The 20,474-nt window shown below is 39.3% G+C and overlaps 1 protein-coding gene across 2 annotated transcripts; it reads right to left on the minus strand.

The window, feature by feature from the left end:
* Window positions 1-7,456: 7,456 nt before the first annotated feature.
* Window positions 7,457-19,640, minus strand: LOC121948042 (uncharacterized). Of its 2 annotated transcripts, none has more exons than XM_088081352.1 (6): window positions 19,476-19,640; window positions 16,456-16,912; window positions 11,473-11,590; window positions 9,539-9,650; window positions 9,226-9,448; window positions 7,457-8,386 (listed from the first exon to the last, which is right to left on the minus strand). In XM_088081352.1, the coding sequence occupies exons 2-6, from the start codon at window positions 16,634-16,636 to the stop codon at window positions 8,238-8,240; spliced, it is 783 nt and encodes a 260-aa protein (XP_087937478.1). In that variant the 5' UTR covers window positions 16,637-16,912; window positions 19,476-19,640; the 3' UTR covers window positions 7,457-8,237. The 2 variants fall into 2 exon arrangements, with proteins under 2 accessions (XP_087937478.1, XP_042349225.2); XM_042493291.2 differs by having other exon boundaries at window positions 7,457-8,389; window positions 19,476-19,634.
* Between the last annotated feature and the right edge of the window lie 834 nt (window positions 19,641-20,474).

Raw genomic sequence — 20,474 nt, forward strand, 5'->3', positions numbered from 1 at the left:
GTGATGACTAACAAATTGGAATCTGCCTCAGATCAGAGTATAACTTTTATTTTAAGTAAACATGATTGAGAGAATGCTAGCTTTACTCAGACATGGCTGTACTTTGAGCTAAATGCTAACTTTAGCATGCTAACATGCTCACTGTGTAGATGCTAATGTGCACACGCTAAGCAGGTATAGCATTTATATGTATACATGTATAGAGACTGTCCTCGCCACAGCGGCCTCAGGTTCGATTCCGGCCTTGGCCCTTTGCTGCATGTCACCCCATCTCTCTCACCCCCTTTCACACTTGTCCTGTCAATTAAAGGCAAAAATGCCCCCAAAAAATCTTAAAAAACCCATCAAAACATTATGTCAGCATCATCGTGCACATCACCCTGCAGCAAACTTTGCTAGGTAACGTTAGCAAATAGCTGCTAATATTATGGCGAACTTTAGCTTTGTGACATTAGCTCATCGTGTCATCTGTTCAACTTAGTGTTGGTATTTTTGTTCTTTGACGATCGGACATCGGTGTTAACTGTCATAAAAGATTGTAGTTAAAGCTCACCCAGCTGAAAACCATTAATGTTAGCTTAGCTGTAACATTACAAAGAAAGCAAAGGCTGGTTAACGCTAACATCGCAGCATAGTGAAGACCTTTTTGATGCTTCTGGGCAAAATAAGGAGCTTCTGTCCCCAAAAGTTCTGTTTAGCATCTTTGGATAAGTCGTTGACATGACAGCCGCCATTGTTAGCTTAGGCAGCATGCCGATTGTTTGTCCAAGTGTGCTAAGGTGGTGAGAATTAGCAACAGATCAATGGTATAAACTAAAGATGGTGTCTGCCCTTCATTTTGTGACTATTAGATTGTATTTTCAGTTTATTAGTCCAAAAGATATTATTTTATTAGTCCAAGATTGCTATCAATCTTTACTAAAAGGTGGATGAATATTTTTTTTGTTATTGAGGTGTGTTTTTTTTTTTAATAACTGAGAGCTTATGAACTTTATCCACAGACAGCGTGTCAATCAAAGTGTTCCGCTTTTAATTATGCGTAACTTTAAGCCTTAATTAAATTGAAATGGATGACTTTTAATATAATTCATCCCTGTAAACTTGTCATGAATGAATCATAACACAAACTAACTGACTGAAGCCGTGGTAGACAAACAACTTCTGTGTCCTGCGAGGTAAAATTACAGAGTTGGTTTTTTTTTTTTAAGAGAGCGATTTAATGGCTTCAGTTCCCTGTTGGAAAGGGCCGTCTCACGGTAGGGTAAAGCGGTGAAAATATATAACTGACTATGGATAAGTAGGCTTCCTCATACGGCCCCAGTCCCAACAAATCTCAGCTAAACCTTTTCATTTTTGTTATCAGGGTTCGCCACTTTAACCTACATCACTGCTTTCTACTGATAGCTAAGTAGACATTTACATTTTGAAAAATCAATAAAAGAAGCAGAGGTGGGGGTAGCCTCTAGCTCACTAGGCAGAGTGTGCACCACATATTCCTGAGGCTTCTGCAGCGGTGTGGGTGCAAGTCCGGCCTGCAGCCCTTTGCTGCATGTCATTTCCCCCTCTCGCTCCACCTTTACTGTCTCTCTTCAACTGTCCTATGAATAAAGAGAAAATGCCCCGCAAAAATAGTGGTTCAGTTCTTATACTATAAATATGGTGTGGTTTCATATGTTGAAAGGAAAACTCTGGAGGATTATATCAAACCATAATTACCCTATTGGTCTTTGGAAACCCTGCAATACATATTAACACAGATTTTGAAAGCCACGGGCATCTAACAGAAGCACTTGTCAAAAAGATGCTACAATATTTATTGCATTCTGGGAACTGTAGGCTTCTGTGTTTTTGTAGCTTGACTCATACTGGGAGTTAATCCTGTCTTGTATTGACCCTGGAAGCTGGTCGACGGGGCTAGAAATGGCGTTGTACCTGAGTTGACTGTGTTCCAGGAGAACAAGTGGCAAAACCAAGATGCTGTCTGTGTAAGCCATGTGGGTGTGTGTGAAGAAATAAATCAGTCCAAACACGTTGCAGGTTTTTTGCATATCTTTTAGAAACTCCAAATGCAGTCAGTTTAGGCTTATTCGCCCTTGTCTTTTTTTTTTTTTTTTGTTCACTCTCACTTTTCGCTCACTCTTCTTCTCTCCTCTCTCAACCTGACCAACAGATCGCTGGGTGAGCAGCGTCAACTAACTGTGTGAATCTGTGCTCAGGCCATACTATGAACATATCCCTCTTTTAAAACATATCCCACTTCCACTCTCACATTAGCAATACCAGCTCTAGCCAGGATAGCTATTGTTAGCAATACCAGTTGATATGAAAAATGATGCATTTTGCTGTATTTTGTAAACAAACACTGTAGCTAACTTTTCCAAAGATAGAAGTTGATAAGACTTTGATTTCTACTGTTTTTATGAGACACAAATGGGAGAGAAATGCAAATAAACCATCAGTTAAACAGTTTTCACTGCCTTTGATGTGTAGAGCAGCCAACTTGGATTTTGAGTTTGGGGTTGATAATTTTCCTCTGACTTTCTGAGTCAGACATCCAACTCCGGGGATATTCGAGATAAATTTTCTGATTAGGATCTCAGAAATTTACCAGTGCAAATGGATGGCACCATAAAAGTCAGGATGTCTCAGCCTCTTCTTCAATTTGTCCTTTTTTTTAAACAATAATCTTACTGAGGAAAATTTTTCTGCTCAAAATTGGCTTTTATTTGACTCTGAGAAATTAATCAGCTTCTTAACTGGAGATTACTTAATTCTGATCTGTTTCTCAAACCCCCCCTTAGAGAAATAAGGAACCTGTATCAGCAGGAGTTCTTTTGCTGTGCTTGTGGGCTTCTCAGAGGTTTCTCAACTCAACAGATAAAACACATGGAGACGAGTTTTCTTTTGTACTATTATCTCAAGAGTGGATTATTTTAGACAAATAAATATTACTGTTGTGAAGTAAAGGAAAAAGAGCATTTCATGATCTTAAATCAGGATCAGGATCAGACAAGAAGAAAGCTTTTTCTCTGAGGCTGAATTTAAGAGGTAAAAAGAAGAGAAAATGGCCAAAATCTCATTCACAGTAAAAATAAACTAGATGTTTTAACTCAAAAAAGTTAGTGTCTGGGGTGCCTGGTGGCTCAGTGGATAGAGCAGTGCCACATAAACAGAGGTTGTATCCTCACTGCAGCAGCCGCAGGTTCAATTCTGGCCTTGGCCCTTTGCTGCATGTCACCCTCCCTCTCTCTCTCCCCCTTTTATGCTCAAACTGTCCTGTCCATTAAAGGCAATAAAAGCCCCAGAAAATAATCTTTAAAAAAGAAAAAAAGTTAGTGTCTAAGCTGCCTCAAAATTTTAAGTTGACCAAATCTGCGAGTCTAAGTTGAGGGAATTTTGAGTAAAGGCGTCACCCTGTCTTATCTAGTATTCTCAAATTCGGTCAATCTTAAAATTTATGGTAGCCCGGACACAAACTTTTTTAAGTTAAAACATATAATTTATTTTTACAGTGTATTGATGTTATATTGAGCTCACTTGCGTCGAGGAGAAAGAGGCTGGACAAAGAGGAGATCTTTTGAATTTTGAATTTTCCGCTCCTCTGGGCTTATTTTTTTACAAGCACCTACTTTATGGAGGTTCAATATTAAATCCCTTTAATTTCAGTGAGGGTTGTATTGATTAAGGTTAGAGTTGGTCATGTTTTCCACTGTTTATTTGTTTCACCCTGCAGTTTTACACAATAATTGACCAACACGGAGGTTTCGAATTATAAAACCTTTGTCCTTGAGTGCCAAATCTAATGACATCACTGCTGAGGTGTTGTTATTCATTAAGTGCACAGCTGCTGAAGAACGGACTGATCATCTGACTCATTATGTCTCCTCACAAAGACTTCATTTAGAACACAAGATAAGATGCAGTTTTATTGGTCACAGACATATCTAATCAGAGTTATAATCTTTGACGTTTACTATCAAACAGGCGCTTAGTCAACAAACAAAGAGCATAAACACAAGTGCTTCTCGTGTCCTAATTCCACCTTTCAGGCTGGAGAGAAAATAAACAGGAGCACCGGAGGACTCTTAACACCTACATTAAAAAGAAACATTACAAGTCAGCAACATGCATTTTCTTATGGGACAAAGATGACCTGACTCCTACAATGCTTTGCTGGGAAACCCAACACTGTCCTACTAAATATAGCGGGGCTTTTCACACTGTGCATGACTGCTCGTGTCAAGTCACATGATTCAAGAAATATGGGTGGACACACACACACACACACGTACGCTCTTCACTCACATACAGAAGCACATACACACACACGACGCCGAGGGTGTGGAGGTGGTGAGGGAATGCGAAGAGTTTTATTGAGTTGGCTCTGACGTGTTGCTTCCCGTGACCTGACTCCCATTTGCGGTGTCTCCCTGGGCGTCTCGCCCTCTGTCTCGGTCTAAACCACATGCTAATCAGCTTTCTGTGCTCTCTGTTTGATCTCCGATGGCCTGTTTTCTGACGCATCCCACTGAATAGATAATCATTGTGTAAGTGACCACCATCAGCAACTCCTCTGTGTCTTCGCCTATCAGCAACCCCCCTCATGCTCAATGCATGTTGTAACCATATGAATAGACACAGCTGTGATTGATCCCCCCCAAAAAACAATCAAGATCAAATTAGTCCTTTAGTTACATGAATTTGTTTTTTTTCACACTAATAAAATAAATTAGGCGATACAGGTGAAATACAAAAGTCAAAGTGTCAGCAGGAGCAGAGTTTTAGCAGTGAATTAGTGACCAAGTAAAGGGAATATTTGACCCAATAGGTAGTAACTACAGCTCAAACACTCCAAACCATTAAAATAAGCCACATCTCAAAATAAAACAACAATTACAAGGTTAACGTGCTGGCTCAAAGCTGTAGAAGTGTGGAAGGCAGTTCAAATCCTTGTTAGCTGACTAGCTTTTTATACACACTCCCTCCAATTTTATTACAATGCAGGTTAGTCATCCAAAACATAGCAGCTTCTTAGGGCCAAAAGTGTAATTTTCTTGCCAAGTCAGTCACCTGACGATGCTCTGTCCCCTGACTCAGTCCAGCTGATCACGTGTTTCACTAACTGAAGACCAGACTGAAGGGAAAAAGGCCCCTCAACAAGCAGGAAGTGGGGATGCTAACAATGGAAGAGTCTGTGTGTGTCACAGACTTCAGAGGGTGACTGAATGTAATGGACAACAAACATTTAACATGATGTTTGACATAAAATGTTTCATCACAATGTCTCCTGAGCATTCAGTCACATATTGTGGTATTTGTTGTTTCAGTTGTAATGGGGACGGCTTGATTGTTATCTTGAGATGGGAGTATGGATTTTCAGTCACATGATAGTGGCTGTGAGATCTGGTGACCTTGTGATGAGAATTTTTTTGTTTTTCTGCTATTTTTTTAAAGTCAAGAATGAACCCAGGAGGTCACTTAACTAGTATAACTTTATTAAAGTGAATTTTAATCGGTTACATAACTTATGGTCTACCAAAATTGCAGCACTTTGTAAAGCAAGTCCAAAAGTATATAGTCATGCTTTGAGCTGAATGCTAATGGCAGTATGCTAACATTAAAGGGGTTATCTTGGGGTCTGCAAAGTGAAGCCAATGCAGAAATGCCTCCAACCTGCATTCTTTCTATTGGCCAGCAGGGGGCGACTCTAGTGGTTGCAAAAAGCAATCTGATTGTATGTTAGTCTATGAGAAATTACTTAACATCCCACTTGATTTATTTCCTCAGTAGACATGTTCCTAATGAGTTTATGGTCTCAATCATAAGTTTTAAATCTAATTCAATACAACATTATATTCATATTGTAAATTATTGTCCCATTGAGAGTAAAATAAACAATACAGCAGGGTATAGACGTGGCTACCTTGTAATTGATACGTTGGTGCTTCATTGTCTCATCCAAATGTATTCACTTCTGGGTCCAAAAAAAACAATATGTGATGTCCAAAATGCCAATTTTTCAGGTTTCAAAACAATATTACACAAATGGGGGATGTCACAGTGGTTACATCCACTTGTTTTATACAGTCTATGGCTAACATGCATGCAATGACAACTAACATCTTTATATTCAGCAAGTATCATTTTTTTGCGTGTTCAACTAAATAATTCAGCACATTAAAATGCTAATATTTGCTGTGCAGCACAACTGAGGTTGATGAGAATGTTTTTAGTCATTTGGTCATAAACCAAAATATTGGACCAAATGTTGGCACCTGAGAAAAAGTCAGGGGATCACCAACAGTAGGATTCATCCTCTGGGAAACATAAACGTCTATACCGATGACTGTTATATAAAGACGGTTGACAGGTCTTTACTTCCTCCCAAAGTTAAATAAAAAAATGAAGCCAGAATATGCCGAACACATCCACTGCCATCTTGCACTGGTGATGTCATTTGGAGCCACAGTCTGCACAGGAGAGATCTCGTAATATTGAGTTCCCGCTCATACACCCGTCCAGACAATTGCAAGCCTGCGCCATTGATGATGTATGTGTGTGTGTGTGTGTGTGTGTGTGTGTGTATATATATATATATGTATACACATATATATATACGCATATGTATGTATATGTGTGTCTGTGTGTATATGTGTATGTATGTACATGTATGTATATATGTGTATATTTGTGTATGTGTGTGTGTTAATTTCTATTTATTTTGTATTAATGAGTCACGTTATTTAAGTAAGAAAGCATTTGTACATGTATTAGTTACTTGACAAATGGAGAGGGGGTGGGTTCAGATAAGTTTATACTTCTTCCCACTCCTTTTCGAACATTGGGTTCAACTGTTTCTTTTTTTCTTTATTCCTTTTCTTTTTATGCACTATTCTTTTGATGGTTTGTATGTTTATGGTCTTGGGAAAAAATTATGTTCTGAATTAAAATATCAATCAATCAATCAATCAATCAATTGCAAGCACACACAGCTGTCAGCCACATTTTCAAAACCCCTAATTTATTGCATCAAAAAACTTACTAAAACCAAACTTGAACAAACATCAGGTTGAGAAAAAATTCTAAAATGACAGAAAACATCTCTGGTAAAAATTAATTTGGGGTGTGCTTTGAGTTTTTAGTTCGGCCATTGTCCCATTCATTAATATGGAGGGGGCGGGGTTTATAACCGGTACTGCAGCCAGCCACCAGGGGGCAATTGAAATGTTTTGGCTTCACTTTTCGGGAGCTGTCATGTTGAATAAAATTGATTTCAAAAAGTGCAGTTTTTAGCTCCTGTCAGAGTAAACAACCTCAATTCAAAGATATGAGTCAGCCTTTTAACCTCATAGTTATTGTTTCTTATTAAATCCAATGTGCTGGAGTAACCAAAATGTTTTTAAAACTGTTCAAATACTGCACTGATTCCCCATGAACTTGATAGATAATAGCTGTATTTGTGATGCCATAATATCCTTTTTATTCATTTACATACAAATACACACAATTCTTATGTACAAAGCAGACTGATGAAGGGGTTCAGGTGTCAGTGTCTGTTTATTATTGACCATGAATGAAATCCTTGATTATATCCCTAAACCCCCTGCACCACTGTGATTAACACAGGATGAAGATGGTGAAAGTCAGTGGTGTTAAACCAGTCCAATGACAAGTTACACGGACTACATATAAAACAGATTAAAGCTTTTGTACAGCACAGAAGGCCCTGAATATATGTGAATACATGGTTCAGTTCCCAGTAACCTCTCCTTATGACTTCTGAATAATACAACTTCATTAACACTCATTTAACAAGTGAACCGGAGTGTTTTTCCACCTGTAGTCAATAGTCTGTGTGCGTGTCTCTCTGCGTCAGCCTGTCAATCACACAAACTATGCGAGCGAATTTGAACTCGGCAACATCAAAGCCGCTTCGTTTTATCATTCAGGTTGACTTTGGTTGAATAGCTTTCAAGTCTTTCTCTCTCTCCTCCCCCCCAGACATTTCTCTGTCTGCAGGTCAGCCCGTGATTTGGGGCCTAACAAAAGTGTATCTCAGTTCATGCTCAGGTTCAAGTAAGGATCTTTGTCTTCCAGTGTACGTGGCCGCAGCCTGGTCCATCAGTGTCAAACTGAGCCATTATTTTCCGCTCAGGGTTTGTTACTCTCAGCACAGTAGGCTCAGCCTCTGTAGGTTCACAGTGTCAGTGTCGTCTCACAGCAGGATGGACACACCTTTAGTGGATCAAAGGTGTGCTTCTCTTCTGCAGGTGAGCAGGTTTGGCAGGTAAAGGAGGTTTAGTGGAGGGAGGTGGTTTGCTGTTAGGATCCTCTGCGAATGCCTTCCTGAGCTGAGCCACGCGGCCACCGTAGCTGGACTTGCTCTCTTCTGAAAAGGGGAGAGAAGAGCAATTTTAGTTTGCAAAACTAGGGTAATACATGTTTTATGCATAATCAGTTTTCTTATGAGCTAAAAGTCTAATAATCTTCCTGTTTAATATTTAAATTCATTTAATAGCACTACTCTCACAACACAAATTATCTGTATTTTATATAACTTTACTATTCAGTGAAAACCATGTATGTATTTTTACTGTTGACAAAAAACCAACCCCCTTTTTAAAGCTTTGTGACAATGCATTTTTCACAGCGTCCAATAGGTATTTGAATGGTTTATTGAGCTTAAAAACTTTCAACTAATGAAGAAAATTTGATCTTTATCTGAAAAATAAACTGATAATAGAGACACATGGCTTTTATATGACCACACAAGAAAGCAGGTAGATAATATTTCTGACAAATTACATAGGATGCAGTGTTATAAAGTAACTAAGTACATTTACTATTTACTACTGTATTGCAAGATCAATTCTTAGATTCTTAAAGGGGAGCTGTTATATATATATATATACACATACATATACATATACATATACATACATACATACACACACACACACACACACACACACACACACACATATATATATATATATATATATATATATATATATATATATATATATATAAATATCTATATATATATATATATATATATATATATAATTTCTTGGGGGTTTTTCTGTGGTTTTTATGTGTGCTTATTTTCAGGTAATTTTCTTTTCTTTTCTTTTCTGTTTGTGAAAGACGTCAAACCAATTTGCTCGGGTTTTAGAGGGTTAAAACACATACATGTCCAGCTCCTGCCTCTTGTGTTGTTGTTACCTCTGTCCTCTCCGGTCCTCTCTGCGTCTGACAGCTGGGATTTGAGCGGCGGCCGGTTGCCACGGTGACTAAAATGGGTCCTGAAGGAAGGCGTCCAGTCGCCGCAGTTGTCCGAGCTGGTGCCTGAATCGCTGCCGCTGTCCTCGGCGGGGTCCTTGGGGTCGTCGTCGGCGCTGCAGGAGTCCTCCTCAGACCACTGGTCGTGTGGTAAAGCTGAGTCATCCTGAGTGTAGGTGAGAGATAATTTGACGGTATAAAACTGACACACGGTTCACTTTACGGTCCAAACTTGAACACAAACACATGAACTCACGCAAACATCTGTGAGGGACAGCTGGACGTCTTCTTTAAAGCCGAGCTGCCGGGCCTCTCTTCCTGGCAGCAAGTCCACCGTCTGGATGCCATTCATATTATCACTTTGGTCTCTGGAAGACAAAGACGTCCATTTTTAGTCCCGCAGACAGCCGCCCGATCCTTTGAATCAATGCTCCAGCTAGTCATACGGCAAATAGCTTCTATAATCCAATTAGGAAGAGGAGACTAGCTGACTGAAATTTTGTGTTCACTGTTGATCTGATCAAAGTCATCAGTTATGTCATTAGCTGAAGAGGCTTTATTAATGTGGATGTTCGTATGTGTTGCTTCAGAAACATGCGGACGAGCTATAAGCGAAAGTTGTCAGTCAGTCATTAAAAATATAATAAACATTTCTCTGAATTAGTTTGGTTTGGCTTGTGCAACATGTAAATCATGGAAGTGGTTGCTTCCATTAAAGGTCCAGCGTGTGTGATTTAGTGACATCCAGTGGTGAGGTCGCAGAACTGAGATTTCTCCAGAACATGTAGGAAAAAAATGGTGGCAAAATGCAAATGGTGCCAGTGTCTGGTTTGTCCATTCTGTGTTTCTGTAGAAACAACATGGTGGACTCCAGGGAAGAGGACCCACTCTGTACAAATAATGCAAAAGTTACAATACAATATTATTGTGATTTTAAACTTGCTGCAATATATTGTAATTTATTACATTTTCAACTGCAAAATGTATATAATTATGTCCCCGAGGGAAAACTTTGTTAACCTTTTTTATCAAATAGAATAAAGTTTGTAATCTGTTCATCTCACTTCAGTCTATTTTTTTTCACCAAAGACAAAAAAACAAAACATATCATATTATTCTAGGAGGCTACCAAAGGTTCAGTTTTTATTTGTGATATTAATCATTTGAAATGAAAATAAAATAAAATCCATTCTTGGTGTCCTTGTAACAGTGCGGTAATGCCATATAAAAATATTGTGATACTATGCTGTATTGATTTTTCCCCCCACCCCTAATTTTAAAGTAATTAAAACAAAACTTTTCTTTGCTAAAGGTGATCATACACCAAAGCAAACAAAGTTCTGAATATTATATAAAATTTCTGCCAATATAATATCCTAAATCCTTTACACCAGACCTTTAAATATTTGGGAAAAATTGATCTTAGAAATGAGGCCACACGAATGATGAATATTACAAGCATGTGATGGTGGAGGTGATGAATCAAATTTTCTGTCTAATATTCTACGCATCTTGTGAAACAAGTAGTAGTTCATTTTTTAACATGAAAGTGTGAACAGACAGATTTTCAGCTTTAGCCCCTCTAGCGTTTCCAAGTGGTATTTTAGCGCTGTCACAAACACATCCGGATCCCTTTTCGTTTTCCTCAGTGCCTAGCAGCTACCACAGTTTCCACATTTACTTCTGATGTTCCGCCGTCTGTAATTTCCGCTACAGGGGATAGTAACCACAAAGAACTCACACTGATACTCTTTGGTAACTGGAGATCGCTACCAAGACTTTCTGGGGAAAACAATTCCTGTTTTGGTTACGCAATGGTTGACGCACTTCCTCTGTGCCATAAATCCTGCTTTAATTTTCATCCAGTGGCAGACAGAATTACATAGTGAAAAAGAGGGTCATTGTGAACTAATTTTAACGCTGAAGGTGTCATTATTCTATAGCCAACACATTGTGTAGTCAACATATACTTCATAACTTTTTAATTAAATTAGCTGCACTTGGTGCTCTTCAGCCTTTTGCCTTAAAAAGTGGCTTTGAGTTCCTTGTACAATAAACAGCCATCACACAGATACTGTTTTAATGGAGTCTGATTTTATACTTCCTCAACACATTTAGGTGAATGACAAAAAAAAATTTAATCAGTGATACCATTTGATTTTTTTATTTGAGTTTGTATTTTGTCTCTACCTGTTGTTCATGAGGCTCTGCAGGAGTTTGGAGGACCTGAACTCGTCCACCTCTCCAATGACACTGACGCTCACGTCCCCGTCCCGACCCAGCAGCCACCTTACGTGTTTGTTGTCAGCTGGAGGAATAAGAAAAAACAGGTAAGTTCACCATTTCTTACCAATGTTCAAACAAAAGCAGCCGTCTCATGAGTTGATATTGTGGCTTTTATCCAGAAGGTGGTGCTGTCCTACAAGTATATAGCTCAGGAAACCTCACGGAGCAGACACAATAGACTTCCGTCTCTGCGTTCATCTGTTCCTCATTTCTGCTCCCTTGAATTCTTTTATTCTCTTTTTCTCTGTCTCTCTGTTGGAGTAAATTAATTGTGCCTCGCTGCAAAACAATATTCATAGCAGAATACAGATAAACCACATTTAAATAATGTGTGTCATTACAAAAACAGAGGAAGTTACTAACAGTGACCTCATTCCTGCGTGTGAGCCAGCAGGGTGACATGAAACTGACATGGGGGGCAGTTAAACAGAAACTCCCTCAAAGGTTTGAAACTGAAACAGCCAACATCTTGCTTCGGTTTGTTACACACTGAATCAGCTGAATTGAGGAGCAATACTGTCTCTCTTAATATTTATGTGTCTTAGTTGGAAATTCTCTAAGAATAACCCCTTGAGATATACCATCTTGTTTTCAAAGACACAATAATACAACACACGACAATATAACATTTAACAAAAAATAAAATTAAGATAACAAAACAATATGTGACCCCCAAAAAAAGAACTCTATCAATAACAATTTTCAAAATCTGGAGATTTCAGGAAAAAATAAGAAGAAACAGAGCATGGAAATGGATCGTTCAATCATAGATTATAGAGAAGTATTATTTCTGTGATAGAATTCAGGAATGAAGTTGTAAAACTTAAAAGAGGTATTATAATGGACATGTACAACTGATCCTATAATAAGAAGACAGGGCATTTTGAATAATTATGATAATGATATGGATCAAATATTTACAGTTGGATTATTCCAATCAGATGGAGTTTTAAACATTAGCTATTGACTTAGAGACCGCAGGAGGCGGAAAAGGAGCTGTGTGTCTTTAAAGATAACTAGAGGAGTATGGTACCAATAACTAGATTAATAACTTATGCAATAATGGAATGCACTCTGCAATCTTTGTTTGATAATCTTGACCTAATAAAATAAGCACATAAATTCCGAACACATTTTATTGCATTACAACTGGGTTAACTGGTCTTTTTAGTTGTTACCTCATCATGACTCAGTGGGCAGAAATAAATCTCAACACTGTGATAACAGGTGTTTTCCATGACACCTGGTTCAGATGAAACACCTGTGTGGCTTGAAACTTCAAATCCTCAGTGAGCTGTAGATCAGCAGCTTTACCTTAAGTGAGTTTGAATGCAGATATATCTTTATATCTTTGGTCAAATATTTTTAGTAGGGCTGGGCGATATGGAGAAAATCAAATATGACGATATTTTTTTGACCAAATACTGATATTTGAACTATATTGCAGGGTTGATTATTGGCACTTTTCGTAATATATTTATTCACTGAGATTTTGGATAAATTATCATCGGAAATGACTAAGTTGTTTTCTTTTTTTGTTTTTGCTGTAACATATGTAGGAGAAAAAAAATCTAATAAATATACTTGTTAGTAGATAAGTAATAAAACAGCTAGAACAGTCGGGTAAGTTCATAAAATTACGGCAATTTACCGCAGGGATCTAAGCTGGATTTCTCTGGGGGCCACTTTTATAAAATGACAAGAGATCAGGGGCCAGTCGCAGCAGCGTCACGATTGTATGCAAGGACGTTACCTGGATTTTATGGTTGTGGGGAGCCTCCCTTGGTACTTTTTAGATAGACACGTTGATGCTCTTTTATACACTTTGTCAACATGTGTATGTTTAAAGTATAAAAACAATTCCCAGCGTGAATCATTATATTTTTATTGTGAATTAGACAATGGTTGAGGTGTCACCTGTCGCTCTATCAGGGACCAGATTCATCTGGAAGTTGAGTATCACTGCTTAAATGTAATGTAGCCTTTACAACCAAGAAAAGAAAACACTTTTTTTCAGTCTGACTTCGGACATCATGTTATCTAAAATCTAAAACTCATCTAGTCTAATATTGGGATATTGATATATTGTCCAGCCCTAGTTTACAGTAGTACCATGTTTACTTTTATTCCGTTTTGTTGTCATTGTTTACAGCTGTGTATTTTTGTATGCGTGTGTACATTGAAAGCAACAAAATAATGTAGTCATATTTCTCGATGTAAACACACTCACTCTGGTTTCTGACTCACCATTAAAGCTGATTCTGATACTTTAAATGACGCAGTAGGCTCAATGAACAGATACTGTAAGAGTCCATAGAGACAATCAGCTCCTAACAGTGAACTGACTGTACAGATTTCTTAGAAACCAGCAAACAAAGGCAGCTCTGTTTCTCTCCATATTTTAGGGACGGACTTGTGTTTGCGTGCTGTCACCCCGCACATAAGGCCACATTGTGTCGGCATCTCAGTCGGTTGTCACCTGACCATAAGACCCTCTCTGACATACGTCATCCATCACCTTTATGTTCACAAACTGGGTTATATAACTTTGATTACAGAGCACGTCCACAGCAGAACACAGGTGTCTGGTTTTATTAATACCACACCTTCAAATTAACCACAGATGCAGCACATCATAAAGTTATGTAATGTTTCATTTTGTAATTATGTGACATTTATTTGGCTGCATGTACACATGATTGTCTTTCTGACAACAGCAAACAGCAAACAAAGAATGAGAGATGCCTAAATGGATTGTGTGTTGTGTAACGCAAACAGACAACACACACTCGGCCCCCCTCTCAGGTGACACGGCACAGATTGGGTAAACAAAGAAGGTAACGCAATATGCGATTTAAAGTGTGGTGACGCCCCAAACCACAAAGCTTACTCAGTCTTATTCAGCTTTCAGCCTGTAGAACGATTCTAGTGGCGCTGATAGAGGCTGTCTGTCACACACTTATTGTGCGGCTGAACCTGTGGAGGTGATATTGGGTCTCAGTGAGTCTGACTAAATGGAGGAAAGGTGGGTGACATGAGTCAGACAGAGCAGAGGGACACTAACCGAGCCATGTAAAGACTCTGGACTATATTACTTGTGTAATTTAAACACATTAATCAGATTGGTAACATGAGAGGGTGTTACTACACAGCTTGTGTATCATGTGCACTCACAGCCGAGAAGATTTATGGCCATTAATTAGTTGTGAAATAGCTTACATGTAGAATTTCATAATATCTGAAATATATGCCGCCTGTAATCAACTGCTATAAATAAAACACAGTAATTGCTCCCCATAGATGTTTTGATATGTGTGCAGTAATTGCATTAGGAGGAAACAGAACCAGGATTATAAAAAATAATGAGGTGATAATCTTGGTTCATAGTCTCCACACTACCATGATGCAATTCTCAGAAGGAAAAAAGAAAAAGTTGCCTCAAAACAATCAAATTTAAAGATCTTTCATACAAAAACTTCAGAATCAGCAGCACTGAGACTAAACATATTTCAAAGGCAAACTAAGATTAAAGCAATATATCAACATTTGGAAAATGTGCTTTTATCAATATCACTCTTGTAGCTGTACGTTAAATATAAAGCTAGAGCTAGCAGCTGGTTAGCTTAGCTTAGCATAAAGACTGGAAACAGGGGAAAGCTAGCTTGGTTCTGACACACCAGGAAGTCATTGCACCCATCCAGGAAATGCTCCTGGCAAATAACATTCCTCATTTGCAATTTATCGTTTTAACACCTTATTTTTTTTGTCCGAAATACTAAACAATGTAAAACATGTTTAATGGGCTGTATACAACTTTCAGAGCATTTATAAAGCAGCAAACATCGATTTGTTATATAAAGATAGGGTGGGGTATGACGTCCTGAGCAGAGACTAAAGTTACACTGCCTCTGTGTGTTTTGTAATCTGAGCTTTTCTGTTCTTGGTTGTGGTAGCCAGTCCGGCTGTGCGTGCATTTTAGCGCATGTGAGTTCCTGTGAGTGTATCTGGCTAGCTAATCATCACCGCTCAGCACTGCGCTCATACAGCGGTTACTACTGACAATGCTTTCCCAACGCGAGCCATTGTGCCGTTGCAAAAACACAGTGCCCACTCTCTGGTTTCCTTTAGGTCAACAGCATTAGCTCTTGAAGCACTGTTGCCGTTAGCAGCGCTAATAACACCGTTAGCTGCTAGCTACCGCCTCAGCCACCTCCATGTTGAGAGCTGTGTGGACACAGTCACTTCCCAACTCTGTCATAGACTTACTTCAAATGTTGCATACAGCTCCTTTAATTAGTGAGCTTTAGAGGTGCTCGTCTGTGGATTTTCTTACCCTCAAACAGAGCTAGCTGTTTCCAGTTTAGTCTATAGTATATGCTAAAGCTAAGCTAACCCATATCGGGGTGTAACATTATAATAAATGGACAGATATGACAGATATTAATATTCTATTTTTGAATTCTCAGCAAGAAAGAAAATAGGTATCATTTCCAACAATAAAAATAATATTTGCATGGTAAAGAAATGTCTGATTTAAGGTACAGATAATTGTAAATGTCTGTAAATTTTATCAGTATCATTGTGAAATGAGTTGCTGTTTGACTGTAAAAATGAGACCCTGTTTGAGAAGGTAGCAGCTTTAACCTCCTGTCGGAGTTATGTTACCGTTGTTATCAAAACAAAGGCCGCATTTCCCAGAAACCTTCCTGCTTCTCTGTTTCTTCCTGCTACAAAACTGGTTTGATACTTTAGTCTGTGTTTTCCTGGTCTGATTTACTGGCAGTCAAGCTCATACTTTGGTGCACTGGAATGATACATATGTGTTTTCTTTCTCCTGGTACTGCCGACCAGTGGAACCAATACAAAGAAGCCGGTGTTGCACTCTACCTTTCTTTGGCCTGGTGTTCTTGTTGCTCCTTCCTTCCCTCTCCTCCTTCTCCTCACGCTCTGCCCAGCGGCGAACCTGCTCCTCTCTCATCTTTAAGAAGAGGATCCTCTTCTGCTCCTCACTGAGGGCCTCCAGCACCTCAGGCTCCACCCACATGTCCTCAAGGATTTTAGCCAGCATCCTGCCTCTTGTCCCAGGGTGTCAGAGACGACCGTCGGCCCCTCTGTCTCTCCGTCCAGTGGGTCGTGTTTCAGCGGTGGGGTATGATCGCTCCTTTTTCCTGTCCCAGAGTCAGGTTCCCTTTTCTTTGAAGGATGTGGGATCAGGTGCAGTCTAACTGCTGGAGGTCACTCAATTGTCCTTTGTCAAGTGCTCTTCCTCTGAGCTGTAGGAGTGTGTCGGCCTCCCTGGAGGTGAAGGCACAGCTTGTCCGGATAGACTGAGCTCTGAAGGGTGCTGTTGTGGTTTTTACAGAGAGAGGGAGAGAGGAAGAGAGAGAGAGAGAGAGAGAGAGAGAGAGAGAGAGAGAGAGAGAGATTATATCTACTGTATTGTTTAGTTCCCTTCCATTCAATCCTGTTCTGACTGGTACAAAACAATAGTCCCGAAGCAAATAAGCCACAATGCCAAATGTAGTGTGTGTGTGTGTGTGTGTGTGTGTGTGTGTGTGTGTGTGTGTGTGTGTGTGTGTGTGTGTGTGTGTGTGTGTGTGTGTGTATGTGTGTGTGTGTGTGTGTGCGCGTGCAATGTTTACTCTGTATACAGTAGGCAGCGAGAATGCCGCTGTTCTTTCAAACACTGAAAGGCAAACAGGGGCAGGTTCAGTGTGTCAACACACACACACACACACACACACACACACATAAAGGGCGTTAATGACTGCATGCTATCTGGGGGTAACAGACACAGATAGAGGGCAAAAGACAGCTGTTGTTCACTTGAATTTTTGTGCCTCTTGCACACACTCGTGCATGCGCACTCACACATACAACTCGGACTGTTCTCAGCACTTTATCAACCCACATGACACAGATAGACATCAACAGCCTGTCCGTTAGTTAGAACTCAGTCGGGAAGTCCTCAAGAGCGAATCCCAGAGAGCAACCTTCACCCTAAAGTGTGTGCAAACAAACAGTTTTGAAAGCAGTCCCCCGCCCTGCACACACTTTTGAAAAATGCGAAAACAGTGAGTTGTCGAGCAAGAGCCAATAGGATTTGTTGTCTGTGATAACAGTTCACCAGTCTGCACTTGAGGGCGGTCTGATATTGTGGTTAATCAGCAAAAGCTGTCAAAGGTGAATAATCACCCTTACAGTTAGTGTTTCAGGTGTGACAGATGTTGATCCATAGACTTAAACTAAATCTCACACTAGATCTGAATAATTCTATGGTTTGAGGCAAAACTGAGCAGCAAAGCAGTTATTTTCTGCATTTTACAGCTGATGCAGGACTGAATGCAAAGCTATAATTGAACTTAATTTTAAAATAAAATAAAATAAAAATAATATAAACAATTTTTAAAAATAATAAGAAATAATAATATTAAAAACAACATTAGTTTTAAGTTCCATGTACAAAGCTAGTTCTTTTTAGAAAGAATAAAGAATAAAACCTATTTCATTAACAGAGGTTAGGAGCATAGAGGGAGCATCTTGCTTTAAATATACAGTATATTATACTATTAAAAAAAACTTTATGTGGATTATGTTTTGGTATTGAAAACATGGCAGTTTATGAATCTCTTAACAATGTTTAAAGGGGAACACCACCTAGAGAAAGAAATCAATTGGCCAGGGAAAGTTCAATTAATACTTGTGAACATAACCTACTCTCTCTCAAAGTCAGAAACCAGGGAAGTATGTTGGAAACTCGTGATGTCATCTTATCAAATACGCAAGTTGTTGCGTAAAAAAACAAACTGGCAATGGCTGAAATGCCAAACTCAAGTCTCTCCACAAATCAGCGGGTGACAGAAAATGTGCCCATATAGTACCCATATTCCCCTGGGTGCTCTCAGCATCATCTACAGCATATTTCACCATTTATTGTCTACAGAGCAGCTCAAGACTCTATACCCTGTGACACCATAAATTTGTTTTTTTATTTGTAGACAGTTGTTCATGTTAAGTTACATTTTTAGACCATAAAAATAACATTTATTAATTTTGACAATTGGGGTAGTTCCACTTTAAGTAGTAAAGCTTTTCATTTCTGTTTAAATATACACGGCTTCATTGTGTTTTAATCTTAGAACCAGCATTCATTAATTCATTCATCAACTCTGCAGTACTTCTTAAGTCTCTTGGTTTTGCGAGGGAGGTTTTTATGATTCATGGTCTTGTTCAGGGTGTTTTCATTCATTCTTTCACAATGCAGGAGTTGTGACATCCTTTATAACTCTGCGATTAACAGCAATACAAAAAAACTGGACCTGACTTGAAGATTTACTGCCAAACAGCCCACTCACTGGCTAATTGCTTAATTTTTCCATAAAACAATCACACTTGTGAGCAGCAGTCTGATACCTGCATAACAGCTCCTATAATTAACTGTATGCATCTGAACAAGAGCACGGCAGCACAACAAGAATATTAAAATCGAGACATCAACATGCCAAACTTTTTCACAGACAATAACAACCCACACAAACACTTCAGAGAGCAGAAATCACACGAGGAGTAAATGAGGATCAGCATCCACACGCTCGGCTCTGTTATCCAAATATAAAGGCATCCACGTCTGGCTCTGCGCCAACGTGCAAATAGGTCCAGGATTTGCTTCTGCCTCCGCTCGCATGCAGAGAAAAGAAAAGAAAGGCAGTGAGAGAGGAGAGAAAGGCATGTGCATGGCATACTGAGAGAAAAGTTTGAAAAGTCTCTCAGTCTTGAGAAAACACTGGCCATTTCACAGCAACAGAGGAGAGTGTGAGAGATAAATGAACTCAGACGGGCCGTAGAATGGCAATCACAACAAAGACAGACAGAGTGAAAAGGGGACAGAGGAGCGAAAGTGGACTTACTCAGTGGCTGCCAGCCGGCTGCATCTCCCAGCGCTGCTCTGAGTTTCAGCGCCTCTGTAGTCTGGTATGATGAGTGTGTGTGTGAAGTGAGTGAGTGTCAGAGTGCCTTTGTGTGTGTGTGGGATCAGGGCTGTCGTCAGCAGCAGAGGTATGCAGGCTCAGCTCTGCTTAGCTGCATTTGTTCTGAATAGGAGTGGGACGGAGTGACATCACTGCATTCATCTCCTTCCTCCTTTCTCATTCACTCTTATCTTATTTACATAATTTCTACAAGACTACAGAGAAATAATATAACACTTGTTAAATATTATCAAATAAAATTCCCCCCCATCTATTTACTATGTATCCACTGCCAAACTTTGCATGTTTCTAATCTGCTCCCTTGTGACATTTTGGCTACGTTCAAGGACGCAAGAAATTTAATTTCCCCTGACAGTCTGTAACCTTATGCAGCAGCATAGGAGATGGGAGTGATTCTCAGCCTTTTTCTGTTTTAACTTAATCTAAGCGACAGCCTCTGCACGGCTGTGTTAGCCCCCTTCTTTCTTTTTCTTCCTCCAGGACGTCCTGCTGGCTTTGTTTTAATCACAGCACCACATGTGCAGGAAGGAATCTGGATATTTATTCCACAGAATTTTTTCCGTCAACAGGTTGTTGACACACTTATCAGGCCAGCGGGTCATTGTTTGGTGGAGTGCAGAATCAGATGAGTCCAGTTGAAATATCAGTCACGTGCCTCTGAGTAATTACAGCTTATAATGCAGAGGTGTGATTAGTTCATATGCAGATGACTAACCTGTCTGCTGGAGGACCTGTTTGGCTGTGTGGGTGTGACCGACTGGGAGAGTTTTACGGTAAATAAAGTATTTCTAAATATTAGCTGCTGCTTCTTCACTTAGGTGGCAGGAGCTAACAAAAGATCGTTACATAACAGGATAATGATAAATGACAGAACATGATGTAAGAGTAGCACAAGTAGAGAAGAGGACAATGCTTTAT

This window comes from Plectropomus leopardus, chromosome 8 (assembly GCF_026936395.1).
Source record: "Plectropomus leopardus strain MGB_pleo_1.0 chromosome 8, ASM2693639v1, whole genome shotgun sequence".
In the NCBI taxonomy this organism is placed as follows: domain Eukaryota; kingdom Metazoa; phylum Chordata; class Actinopteri; order Perciformes; family Serranidae; genus Plectropomus; species Plectropomus leopardus.

Bases quoted from the DNA above. Each gene is read 5' to 3' on its own strand.
- LOC121948042 (XM_042493291.2), bottom strand. From the start codon at position 16,636: ATGCTGGCTAAAATCCTTGAGGACATGTGGGTGGAGCCTGAGGTGCTG. The intron at 9,651-11,472 runs GTAGAGACAAAA...TTTGTCTTCCAG, and splicing joins CAGAGCCTCATGAACAACAG to AGACCAAAGTGATAATATGA. The intron at 9,449-9,538 runs GTGAGTTCATGT...ACCTACACTCAG, and splicing joins TGTCCCTCACAGATGTTTGC to GATGACTCAGCTTTACCACA.